The following is a 12728-nucleotide window of genomic DNA, read 5'->3' as shown; positions in this document are numbered from 1 at the left end:
AGAATCCACACTGTTCACAGTTTACTTAATGTAGGGATGTTTTTGATGTATTAACGAGGTCTTCAAAATGTTTCTATTAATATCTTTTGCGATGATAAAGCATAGAAATGTGGTTTAAATGTTGTTAGACTGTTGTAGACTCTCCAATCTCCAGTTCATATTCTTGCAAGATCATACGTGACTCATAGCCACTAGGAGCCAATGAGCAGGCCTCAAACATTTGGTTCATTTTAGGCATTGATTATACATTTATCTGCTGTTTTACTCATATATTGTGCTACTTTAAGGAACCTAAGACATTGGTAAATCCATTTCAAGCACCAAAATAATTCATCCACATCAGTAAATGTTTGTTTTCACAAGAGATTAGAAGAATTTCAAAAAAACGGCCTTCAATTTCTCAGCGTTTGGGGCAAATTATCTGTTTACACAGATGGACAATCTGATGTGATGGCTGATGTTGTTTCAGCTTTCAGTATAAGGTGATTTTGAAAACGTTAACAGGCAGATAGCAGAAAGTCTTTCCATAGGGACCTCAATACATTTACATCCAGAAGAATAAATTCCCCTAATCTACTGTACTGAATTTTTGTCATGAAAATATTCTCACTCCTCATTTTTTTTATTCAACAGGGGCAAAAGAAGCAAGGTTTCATGTGATGTTATATGTTGACATTTGTTTGTTGGTCAAAGTCTGAGCCAAGGTGGGAGTACATATTTGTTTTGCTGAGTGAGTAATAAGGCAGCTATAAAATCCTTGGCATTTGAAGTGATGTATAACTGTGATGGTGAGTGTTATTTTGTGCAACTATAATTCACCTAAATAAAAAGCAATGCTACGAACTGGTGGAGACTAACAGTGGTTTTGTTCTGTGTTTCATCTGCAGATGAAGCTGCCAGTGTTGCTGCTGTTGGCCCTGCCGGCTCTGTCCTCAGCAGACTCTTGTGTCTGTGAGAAAAACACTGAACCAGGTAAAACAAAACTGTTGTTATCAACTTTAAATGTTGTGTCCTCATTTTTACTTCATCACTGGATGAGGAGAGATGTTGCTGCTTTTACCCAAAATGTAGAGAGTAAAAAAACCCCAAAGCATTTCACTTTAAATATAGTAAGAAAAAAAACTCATTTAAAAGTGATTTAAGTTGTAGAATGGAGTGGAGAAAAAAAATTAAGAATAAAGTCATAATATTATATGGGTAAAGTCATTTTTGAGAAAAATCATAATTTTTCAAGAAAATGTCATAATATTACAAGAATAAATTTGTAATTTGCAAGAAAGGGTCATAATATAAGAGTAAAATCATAATTTTGAAAAAGGTTAGTGCATTATGATCAGTGTATGCCACTAAAAGTTTGACTCCACCCCCCACATAAACATAAACTTCAGTGTTTTCAAAGGAATACATTGATTGATTACTAAAGTCATAATTTTTGTTTCTGTTTCTTCCTATTATACAGTCCAGGTACTGGACCCAAGTCTAGCGGACCGGGTTCCTGAAATCACAGGTCTTCCATCTGTTGCAGCGATTGGGAACATTTCTAGCCCATTCACCTCTTTCATGTTTAATCAAAACAAACTAGAATGGCAGACCTTTGGATCCTCTCCCGCCGACGGATCAATTTCAATCTACAACGGATACGTTGGACGCATTGACTATGTTTGCAAATACGGGTGCGAGGCTGGCTTCTATAACCCCAACATGGGTCCTTACTGCCACTACCCCTATGCAGGGAAAGAGTATCGTGGCTCCCCGTTTGAGATCCTGGTGAACAAAGACAACTTTGAGTTCATGGAATGGAAGGATGGCTCCTATGGTTCAGTGCCTCAGAACTCAGTCAAGACCTGCGCCGACAGTGACAAATATGTCGGCAAGAACAAGTTTGGTCTTGGGAAAGTGCATGTTAGGAACGAGGCCTTCTTCCTTCCCTGGCAAGGGTCTGAGTACTGGTACAAGTACTACCAGGTCCTGACCTTTAACAAAGAGATAACCAGTGAGGACATTTCTGATGTCAAGTACAAGACTGATGGGGTAAATATAATTAAATATCCTCCAGAGAGCATGCAAAAGTCAGCCATTACCAACCGTGCGTGCCAGCCAGTGACAGAGACAGCCACCCTCTCAAAGACAAACCAAGAGGAACAAAGGTGGGACACAAGCTTTTCACTAACACTGGGAGTCAAGACTAGCATCACTGCCGGAGTACCTGAAATTAGCTCAGCAAGTATTGAGTTTAGTGTGGAGACGACCCTTCAGTTCACCAAGGGAACCACTTATATTAAGTCAACCACCCACACTGTTTCTGTTCAGCATGAAGTCCCACCAAACCACTCCTGTGGTGTCAGCATGGTGGCATATAAGTACAGCGCAGACATCCCTTTCACCGCACGCCTCAGCCGCACCTACAGCAATGGAGAGACCAGATGGACATCCATCTCTGGGACGTACAAAGGTGTCCAGGTTGGAGAAGTCCGAGCTGTTGTGGATCGTTGTGAACCATTACCTGATGCCCGGCCTTGTGAATAACTTCCATGTCTAATATAATACTGACATATTGTTGGAGACATGTAAAATTCATCATAATTTTCATGATTTTCCATGTTTTATGTACTTTAATATATAAGACAATAAAAACACCTTGCATTGAACAATTCTTCAATTTTGCAAAGACTTGTTTTCCAAAGCAACAAATGAATTTTATGAAAAAATTGCATTTAATATTTTACTGTTACATAAGATAAGATATTCCTTTATTAGTCGCACACTGGGGAAATCTGCTGTGTCACATTTACAAAGATGAATAATAGATAATGAAATATTTATAATTTGATATTTACAAAAATTTACAAAATAGAAGCATTAAGAGGTGGTATAAATAGTAGGCCTATATAAAATGTGCTTACATGCAAAATAAGAGCCAAATCTCTGCTACATACTGTCATCACCTTAAATAAATTAAGGGTTCAGTTAAGGGTTAAGTCATAAGGGTTCATTAACCCATTTAGGAAATCAGAAAGATAAGGATCTTAACTTTTCTTGGACCAATAAAGAAACAAGCTGTCTGGTGTCCACAGTTGGCCACTAGATGTTTGTCTTCTGAAATACAGTAAGATCTAACATAGAAGCAAAACCATCTATGACAGTAGCTACATGTAACTTACATTTCCACACCACTGCCCACATACTCTGTGTTGTTTTGGCCTGGGGGGGTTATCCTGGTTAGGTCTAGGTCACTTTCTTCCAATGAGGGAAAATCATAACGCTACAGCATAGAGACATTTCAGACAATGGTCTATTTTGTTTCAACATACTGACTTTATGGAAAGCCCAAATCATCAAGTTTGTCTTTATTTGTTTTTTTTAAACAAGCTTCATTAAAAAAAAAAAACTAAACAATATGAAGTTGACATTTTTCTTTCTTGAAATAGAGCAAAGTAAAATTTTGTTAAGTAATTAACCTGTTAAAGATAAGGCAAAGATAAGGCAGTAACAGAAGGAAAGAAAAGCTGTCCTTTCATTGGACCAATAAAAAAACCAACCCGTTTAGTAATGAGTTGGCAGCTTTTCAAAGGCCACATTTTGAAATAAAAAAAAAACCCTTGTTAATTAGGCCACCACTTCCCACTTCATGGAAGAATTTAAATGAATTCATTAATTTATATGATCAGTTGAATATCAGAAGCTGTGACTTCTCGATTCAACGGATCCCCGTCTCTACTTCAAAAGGAACACAACAGGACAACGACTGAGTTTTTAAAAAAGATAAGAGCAACACCAACAGCTTCATCTGGACAGAAAACACAGAACAAATTGATCATTCATTCAAATTTACTCTAAAGAGAGGGGCAATAAGTTGCAAGCTATTTTATCAGCTGTAACTCCTAAATTTCTGTGATTTTTGCAGATTTCAAAACACTGAAAAATTTAATTTCCACCTCAAGTCATTTGTTCAGAAGCTCTGAGAGGCACGTTCTTACATACATTTGTTGGTACATCTACTAACTAGATTAATTTCCTTTTCTAAAGCCTCATAACTAATCACTGAAGCTCAAACTCAAACATTACCTCATCTACTGCGATAAAGATGAACAGTAGCATTTGTGTTTTACAGGTCCCCATTTGGATTCATTTTTAAAACAAATCTGAAAACTTACTATGATGTAAAACGTCAACAAAAAGCCACAGCTACAAGGCACTAAGTCCTGGACAACAAACATGAAGTTCTGGAAATTTACTTGGAGCTCAGGCAAAAAAAAATATTGACAGACAACAGATCAAACTAGGTAATCAGTCCGTTAGGCAAACGAATCCGGGAAAGGGGCGGACAGCAAGAATGCAAAAACCAGTAAACAGTCCACACCAGACTCACAGAATCACCATCATGATGTGTGACCGAATGTTGCCTGTCAAAATATCTACCAGCTGCTCAGTTCACTTGACTTAAAAATGAACTTTCTTGTGTCTGTACCTCCTGTTTTAAGCGAAGTGGAAAGTACATCATCTTTGGCACTGATGCCATGTTCACAAACTTTTCAATGAACTTTTTAGAAAACATCTCCATGTGCTCTAAAAAGTGGAAACCAGACTAACACAACAGCGTTAATAATCTGACATTTGGGTTTAACAGGTCCCTGTTTTAATATCAATGTGAAAGCTTACCATTAGTTAAGGTGTACGTGTGTGTGTGTGTGTGTGTGCGTGTGTGTGTGTGTGTGTGCGTGTGTGTGTGTGTGTGTGCGTGCGTGTGCGTGTGTTGTCCAGGTATTACTGTTGTGGGGACCTAAGTGTGTTTACACAGTCACATCATGGAGATTCGTTATGAGGACAGACTCATAACGAAGGACAAAATCCAAGGTGAAGACAAGGTTATGTTTAGGTTAGGATTAGGCAAGTAGTGTTTTGTTGAGGATAAGTCTACTGACCACTTCTTCGTGGCTGAGAATTAAAATCCTGTTATCGCAAGTCAGCAAATTTACATTTACAGCAGAGAGGCAGCAGCGGGCAGCAACAGGCAGGGAAAGGTTCATTTCTGTCCAGTCTTGAAGGAAAACCAAAAAAATAAAATAATAATTAAGTTATTATGCTGCTAACAAAGTAAACAACCACCAGAGAATGGTTTCACTGTCACTGGGATAAATTATGTTTCAGTCAAGTCCCACCTGATTAAGGGTCTCCAGCCATGCTAGCTGCTCTGTGAGGCACAGCTTTGGTTTGAGCTAAACGCTAACATCAGCCTGCTAACTGAGTTGTACCATATATGTACTTGGTTGTATTTACATGCACTCAGAGGAACATTCACATCATCAGGAAACAGATGAAGACACTTACTTAAGGATGCTAATGGAAATCAGGCACACGTACACTCTTGTCGGGGAAGCGTACAGTTCTTGGCCATCCTCGTGTAATCCTTTCACCACCGGCTTGTGATGTGAAGAACACTTTATGCAGAACTAAATAAATTATTAAACCCCTTTAAACTCCAAACTTATTAAAATGGTGACATAGACATCTTATTGAGTAATATACATGTCTAGGGTAATGTCTAGGTAATCATTCTGGCTTTAATAACCCAGAGTGATGCTACTACAGAAATATGTGAGTTATCTTATCAGTTATTCAGCTTTTACTGTGAAAAAACAGACACATTTCCTCAGTTTGGATTTTGTGTTAACTGAATACAGGAATCGAACATATGACGTAGAAACCCAATATGAAAAACATAAAAGAAACAAAACAATTTTAGTTTGTTTAGAGTTTATTTTAACGTCAGGGAACTTTTTTTAGTTTAGTTAGTTCTTTAAGATAGCCTCGACGTGTACGTAACATCACAAGAAAACACCTGTAGTCACACACTGTCGTCCACAGTAGCTGCAACAGAGACAGTAGAGAAATTGAGACGGTTCATTACTGATTATTTCCTTTAGGAGACCAGCAGCAGGTCTGAGTGAATTCACTCCAATGGGAGAATTGAACGAGATCACAGATTATTACAGATTCTTTCGCTCTATAGTCACCAAAATAAATATTCAATCAGTTTTTCTAAAGCCACAGATGTTCAGAACAAACTGACATCAAAATGACATTTTTTCAAATCAAACGGATCTGGAGAAAATTTACTTTATTCGAGACCTGCCTCTGTCTCAGTGACACACTCTCTCAAGATCTGGCAACTGCCGACATCGTTTGCCAACCGATAACCAGATGTTTAGATGGACCAGAGTTATTTTGGGATTGGCTTACTTATATGTGAAACCATGTATGAAACTTTAAAACTTAAATAAAACTTGTTTCATTTCTTAACAATTGCTATCATTGTATGTTGTCATTATTTAAGTATTTACCCTATTAAACTGATATGACTTTGTATAGGGTTTATCAGATGTCATTAATAGATAAAAACGGCTGCAAAAAAAAGGCTTAAATTTGTACTGTATCAGTGTTGTATCGTCTATTGTTGTATTATTTTGGCAGGGACAAGTAATCCATCAGTTAGTGTTAAAATTGCCTGAGCTTTGTGCAACCATAGGCTGTAATAACAACAAAGACTTATCTCTCTTTTCTTTCCCAAAGGATGCAGAGAGGTAGGTCTAGATTTTAATATCAGCTACTGTCACATTTCATGCCAGTTGCCTTCGCTTGAGGGGAGTGGTTGGGGTACAACGCCCACTTGGGAGACCGGAACTAGATCCCATTTCATACCATTGGTGCTGCCTGTAACGAGGCATCTTATATATAGAGGATCTTTGGCAGAAAGGAGCAGCAGGAACCACATACCGGGAATCACATCGTGTCTGACAGCAGGCCGTCCTCGGCGTCGGGAAACACCTCCGCTGAAGCTCCTCCACTCTCGTCCGCGCAGGTGAAGAAGGCGGGTCGTCTCTCTCCCAAAATGGTGGCAGCTCGGTTAATCAAGCTAGCTCGCTCCCGCTCCACAGTGAATAAAAACAACAAAAAAACACACGTCCGTGGCCGCGAACAGTCCCAAAACTCACACACACACAAAGGAGCGAGTTAACTAGCAAACCGTTCACAGTTCAACATTACAAGATCTTTGGCAGCAACGAGCAGCAGGAACCACATACCGGGAATCACATCGTGTCCGTTAGCAGGCCGCCCTCGGCGCCGGGAAAAACCCTCCGCTGAAGCTCCTCCACTCTCGTCCGCGCAGGTGAAGAAGGGCGGGTCGTCTCTCTTCCAAAATGGCGGCAGCTCGGTTAATCAAGCTAACTCGCTCCCGCTCCACAGTGAATAAAAACAAAAAAAAAAACACACGTCCGTGGCCGCGAACAGTCCCAAACTCGCACACACACAAAGGAGCGAGTTAACTAGCAAACAGTCCACAGTTCAACATTACAAAGTCACGCGGTAAACATTAAATAGTCCGTGGCGTTTCTCACTTACGCTCAACTTTGTTTGTATCTCTCAAACTAACGTCTTTCTCGCGCGATCACCCAGCGGTCAACCGGAAATCAAACTCCTTCAAATTAACTCTCCAAATTAAAAAATAAAATAAATTGTTAAACCTTCTCAGCACTGAACAAGCCTAAGAAACATCTTAAAAAATATATATTAACTAAATTAAATCACTTTCTAAACAATTATAAATAATTATTATAGATGCACAAAAGAATATTCAATAAATTCAAATGCAAGTTAACATCAACCAACCAGAAATTGCATCTTACCAATAACTGGCAATAATACCTATTTTCCTTTTTAAGATAAAAACCAAAAGAAATACCAAATATCTGATGATGTAAATCAGGTCATTACACTCCTATTTGTCTTTGCCGCCTTTTATGATATTACTGCTATTTACTTCAAATCAAAGTGAATCATTGGACAAATCATGCAAATGATAAAATAAGAATAGAAACAAACTTATCTTATTGAAAGAAAACAAAGGTAAGATACTGAGAGAGAAAGTACTTTACTTTAATTGGACCAATAACGAACCCACCTGTTTTATTACTTGGGGTCCAGAGTTGGACACTGTGCTAATGAAAAACTTTTGCATCACATTAAGTACATTTATTGTTGTCAGTTATTGTGAACAATTACTAAACATTTATTACATAAGCTAGATGTATGATATACAACAGAGAAGTCCTCTTAGGAAACAAATAGCTCTATTATTTATAAGACACTTAAGTACAGGCTCTAAAATCATAGAATCTTGTATATTCTAATTATATTGAGGTCTGACACAGGATAGAGCCAGGAGGCACAGCAGCACCAACATTAACACCTGGACAGAAAACACAGAACAAATTGATCATTCATTCAAATTTACTCTAAAGTGAGTGGCAATAAGTTGGTTTGGTTTTTGAAGATTTCAAAAACAATGAAGAATTTAATTTCCACCTCAAGTCATTTGTTCAGAAGCTCTGAGAGGCACGTTCTTACATACATTTGTTGGTACATCTACTAACTAGATTAATTTCCTTTTCTAAAGCCTCATAACTAATTACTGAAGCTCAAACTCAAACATTACCTCATCTACTGCGATAAAGATGAACAGTAGCATTTGTGTTTTACAGGTCCCTATTTGGATTCATTTTTAAAACAAATCTGAAAACTTACTATGATGTAAAACATCAACAAAAAGCCACAGCTACAAGGCACTAAGTCCTGGACAACAAACGTGAAGTTCTGGAAATTTACTTGGAGCTCAGGCAAAAAAGAAATATTGACAGACAACAGGTCAAACTAGGTAATCAGTCCGTTAGGCAAACGAATCCGGGAAAGGGGCGGACAACCAGAATGCAAAAAACAGAAACCAGTCCACACCAGACTCACAGAATCACCATCATGATGTGTGACCGATTGTTGCCTGTCAAAATATCTACCAGCTGCTCAGTTCACTTGACTTAAAATGAACTTTCTTGTGTCTGTACCTCCTGTTTTCTGCGAAGTGGAAAGTACATCACCTTTGGCACTGGTGCCGTGTTCACAAATTTTTTTATGAACTTTTTGAACACATCTCCACGTGTTGTTGAGGATAAGTCTACTGACTTCTTCTTGGCTGAGAATTAAAATCCTGTTATCGCAAGTCAGCAAATTTACATTTACAGCAGAGAGGCAGCACTGATACACAGTATTTATTTTATTAGGAATACAAACAGGACGTGTGTTTACATGTGCGTACATGGACAAGATTTGTAAATAATTAACATTTTAGTGATACTGCAGCAGATGTTTTGAATGCTACCTCAAAAGTGACTTACAAGGTCTGATATAAACTTTTCATAGGTTTATTTGTTGATTACGAAACAATAATTGAAGAGAAATTAAAAGTACAACATTATATTAACATAGTGCATAAATGAGAGCTGGTTCATTCATCTCATTCAAGGAAATATTTTGACATGTGCTTCATACAAACATTCCCATTTGTTATTATGGTACATGTGAATAAGGATCAGGTTTTTGGGTGCAAGGTAAGGCATTAGCTACAGGTTCACATCGGTCCACCACAGCTTGGACTTCTCCATTCCAGATGTTTTCATAGGTTCCAGTGACGGATCTCCCTGTGGACTTTCCATTACTGTATGTGCGGTCGAGGCGTGCGCTGAATGGGATGTTTAGCTTGAACTGATATTCCGCTATATAAGCTCTGCAGTAGTGGTTTGGTGGGATGTTGAGCTCCAGAGAGGTAGAGTGGGTGAAGTCTTGTGTATCGGTGAGTTCTCCCGAGTACTCGGGTGACCACTCCGGACTGATCTGCATACTTCAATTCTTCGACTGGCTGGCGGGAAGTCCCACAGTGCCTAAATTCAACATTATGACAGGTATTGCTGCAGAGATGGTCCTCTTTTCACCAAGCATGACTGAAGAGTGGATGTCCCACCTTCTCTTCGTCTGATATGTCTTTGAAAAATTTAATGTTTTCAACGTTGAACTGCACTCATTGTTGACGATCGTAGAAACATGCATGGTCGCTGAAGGATACTGGGTGATTTTAGCCTCGTTATTGTTGTACTCAACTTTGGAGATGTGCTCACTCTTAACATCCTTACTGACCGTCAGGACCTCGTAATTATCCTCGTATTGATATACTTTAGTTTTCCAAGGAAGAAAGAAGGTCTTTTGTATCTGATGCACCTTCCCAAGACCGTACTCGTTTCTCCCTACATAGATTTCATCACTAGAACAGGTCCTGACTGAATGTTGGGGAGCTGAATTAGCTGAACCCTTTTTCCACTCCAGGATCTCAAAATTGTTTTCATTCACAAGGATCTCGAATGAGGGGTCTTTATGCACTTCACCTCCATTGGTGTAGTGGCAGTAAGAACCAGAGTTGGGATTGTAGAAGCCAGCATGGCACTGGTATTTACAGACGTAGTCTTTGCGTCCAACATATGTGTTGTCAATTGAAACAGCTTCGTTGGGGAGAGAACCATCCCAGTGCTGCCATTTCAGTTGGTCATTAGTATTAAATGTGGAGGGATGAGGCAGAGGATGTCTTTTCTGTCTTATCTTGTGAGGAGACAGAAGATGTTGATGTTTCAGAGACGATGTGTTAGCTGTGATTTCAGGACCTCTGTCCTCTAGATTTGGGTCCAGGATGAGGTCTGTATAAAAGAAAGGGAACAACGTTAAATGGAAACCAAAAGGAAAGGTTGCTTTTATTTAGAAAAGGTCTTCATGAAATGTTTTACAAAGCAAAGAACAGCAAAAACGTTCAGTATAAAATGATGGAACACTGTGATTTACTGTCTTTTACAATCATTAAGTAAAATTTCTTTGCTCCACTGTAGTGAAGATGATGTTTGAGTGAGTCAGTGGCTTCTGCTGTGTCTCAATTCACCTTCTACTCACACTTGCTATCTTGGCTGCGTAAGTGCGTTCACATTGACAAGTAACACGCAGACGATGGACACAAAATGGTCAAAAAACTGCACGTGGGACGCTGGGCACTTCTCTTCGCCATCAGTGTATTTTCAAACTTAATGGCGGACTAATTTCCATGTTGCATGACTCAGGAGGCAAGCACAGGCAGAGTAAAACATCCATTTTCAAGTCAAGAGAGCATAGCAGTGGGTAGATATTTTGGTGGGTGACAATCACACGTTGCGATCGTCATTTCCTGTAAGTGATGCGGCAGTGTCACTACCCTATCGAAATTGTGTGCTGACTGAAGTATTCCATCATTTAAATCTTTATCTAATTATGACACAACTTAGTCTGTCATTAATCTTGTCTCTTATTCTCTTGTCATTTCAGATCCAGCCTCTTGTTGCCTCATTCCCTTCACCTGAGTTTCCCAGTCCACCTACTCACCTGCCTCCCCTTCCATCATTAGTCTGTGTATATATACCTGTCCAGTTTCATTCCCTCTGCACCAGATTGTCCGGTGTTTTCTGCCTGTAGTCATGTCAGCCTGTTGCTGACCTTTGGACTGTTGCCTGTCCTTAACCAGATTTGTTTGCCTTTTGGCTCGATTACCTGGGATGACCTTGCCTGTACCTGTTTTTATTCTGTTTTTTTTTTTTTGACGAAGTTTCAAGTAAAAAACTGTTACCTGAAGCTGAGGCCTGTAGCCTAAAGTACTACATTCTTCTTAAATTAAATCATTTCTCTGATGTTCACCCTTTTGTGTCATTCTTGCAAGTTAAATAAATACAGGACCAGACTGATGAGAGTGGAGACACTGAGCAAAACACATATCTCACTGTTGTGTTTATCTTCACATCCTTTGTCGCTTTGTCGGGACTTTTATAAAACATATTTACTACAAGTGATTCTGTCCCATCCTACATCAGTGAAGCACAAACGAGGACACTTTTGTCTTCAGTGAAGAGACATTAAAGAGACATTCATAATGCTGCTTCTTGTTTTACCATTTCTATGCTGTGAGTTCTTCACAACGTCCTGAAGACTAGTTGAGGACAGAGTCAGCAGCAACAACAACGCCAGCTTCATCTGGAGACGCAGCACAAATAAAATCACTGTCGGCTACAAACTGTTTTTAAAATTAAAGTGAAAACTTACTATGAATTAAAACCACGACAAAAATCACTCACCATCAGAGCTGCAAGTCTTTACGTCCACACAGGTTCGGCTCAAGTAGTGGCTTCATGGCTGAGAGAAAACAAATACATACTTTAGTGTGACCTGAAATCTGACCAATCAACAGAGAGGTGAAAGCTGAAATCAACGAGGTGTGTCTGAGTGTGACTTGTCCAGGCATTACTGATGTTGTGGGGACCTAAATCTGTTTACACAGTAACATGATGGGGACCAAAAACAAGTCGCCAAAACATAAATCATTAAAATCCGCGAAAGGCGAATACATGGTTTCGGTGAGAGTAAGTCTCCAGGAAGTCAATGTACTCGTCCTCTGAAGTCATGGAGACACGAATGAGTGTGTTTTAATGTTTTTAGTAAAGTTGGATTTATCACTTATGTTATTCCATCACATACATATTTTTCTTTTTGCAATATGAACAGATTACAGTTTATTTCATCTGATGACAGAGTGAAGGCTGATGACTTCTGCTTCTCATTAACGGTTAACACGTTTTTTTGTTTGTTTTTTCTAGTTTACTCTTAGAAAAACCATGTTAATCCATTAAAAAACATTTCTGTGTTTTACACAAAAAGGACAAAGATGATAATGATTTTTAACTATAATACATGAATGTGATATTTCAAACAGACCTGTACACTGTGAACAATTAAGAACAATTTGGTCTCTGTTAATTGAATTCTAGATAAAAGTGTGT

The 12728-nt window shown here is 38.8% G+C and overlaps 1 protein-coding gene and 1 pseudogene across 1 annotated transcript; one reads left to right on the top strand and one right to left on the bottom strand.

The window, feature by feature from the left end:
• The first annotated feature begins 887 nt into the window (after positions 1 to 887).
• On the top strand, positions 888 to 2653 carry LOC130169627 (natterin-3-like). The gene is made up of 2 exons (XM_056376527.1): positions 888 to 972; positions 1460 to 2653. Exons 1-2 carry the CDS (start codon positions 888 to 890, stop codon positions 2524 to 2526), a joined length of 1152 nt encoding a protein of 383 aa, XP_056232502.1. The 3' UTR covers positions 2527 to 2653.
• Positions 2654 to 9091: 6438 nt separating this feature from the next.
• LOC130169635 (natterin-4-like) lies at positions 9092 to 12160 on the bottom strand (annotated as a pseudogene).
• Between the last annotated feature and the right edge of the window lie 568 nt (positions 12161 to 12728).

The sequence above is a fragment of the Seriola aureovittata genome, chromosome 5 (genome assembly GCF_021018895.1).
Source record: "Seriola aureovittata isolate HTS-2021-v1 ecotype China chromosome 5, ASM2101889v1, whole genome shotgun sequence".
Taxonomy (NCBI): Eukaryota; Metazoa; Chordata; class Actinopteri; order Carangiformes; family Carangidae; genus Seriola; species Seriola aureovittata.
This window is presented reverse-complemented; position numbering and strand designations above follow the sequence as displayed.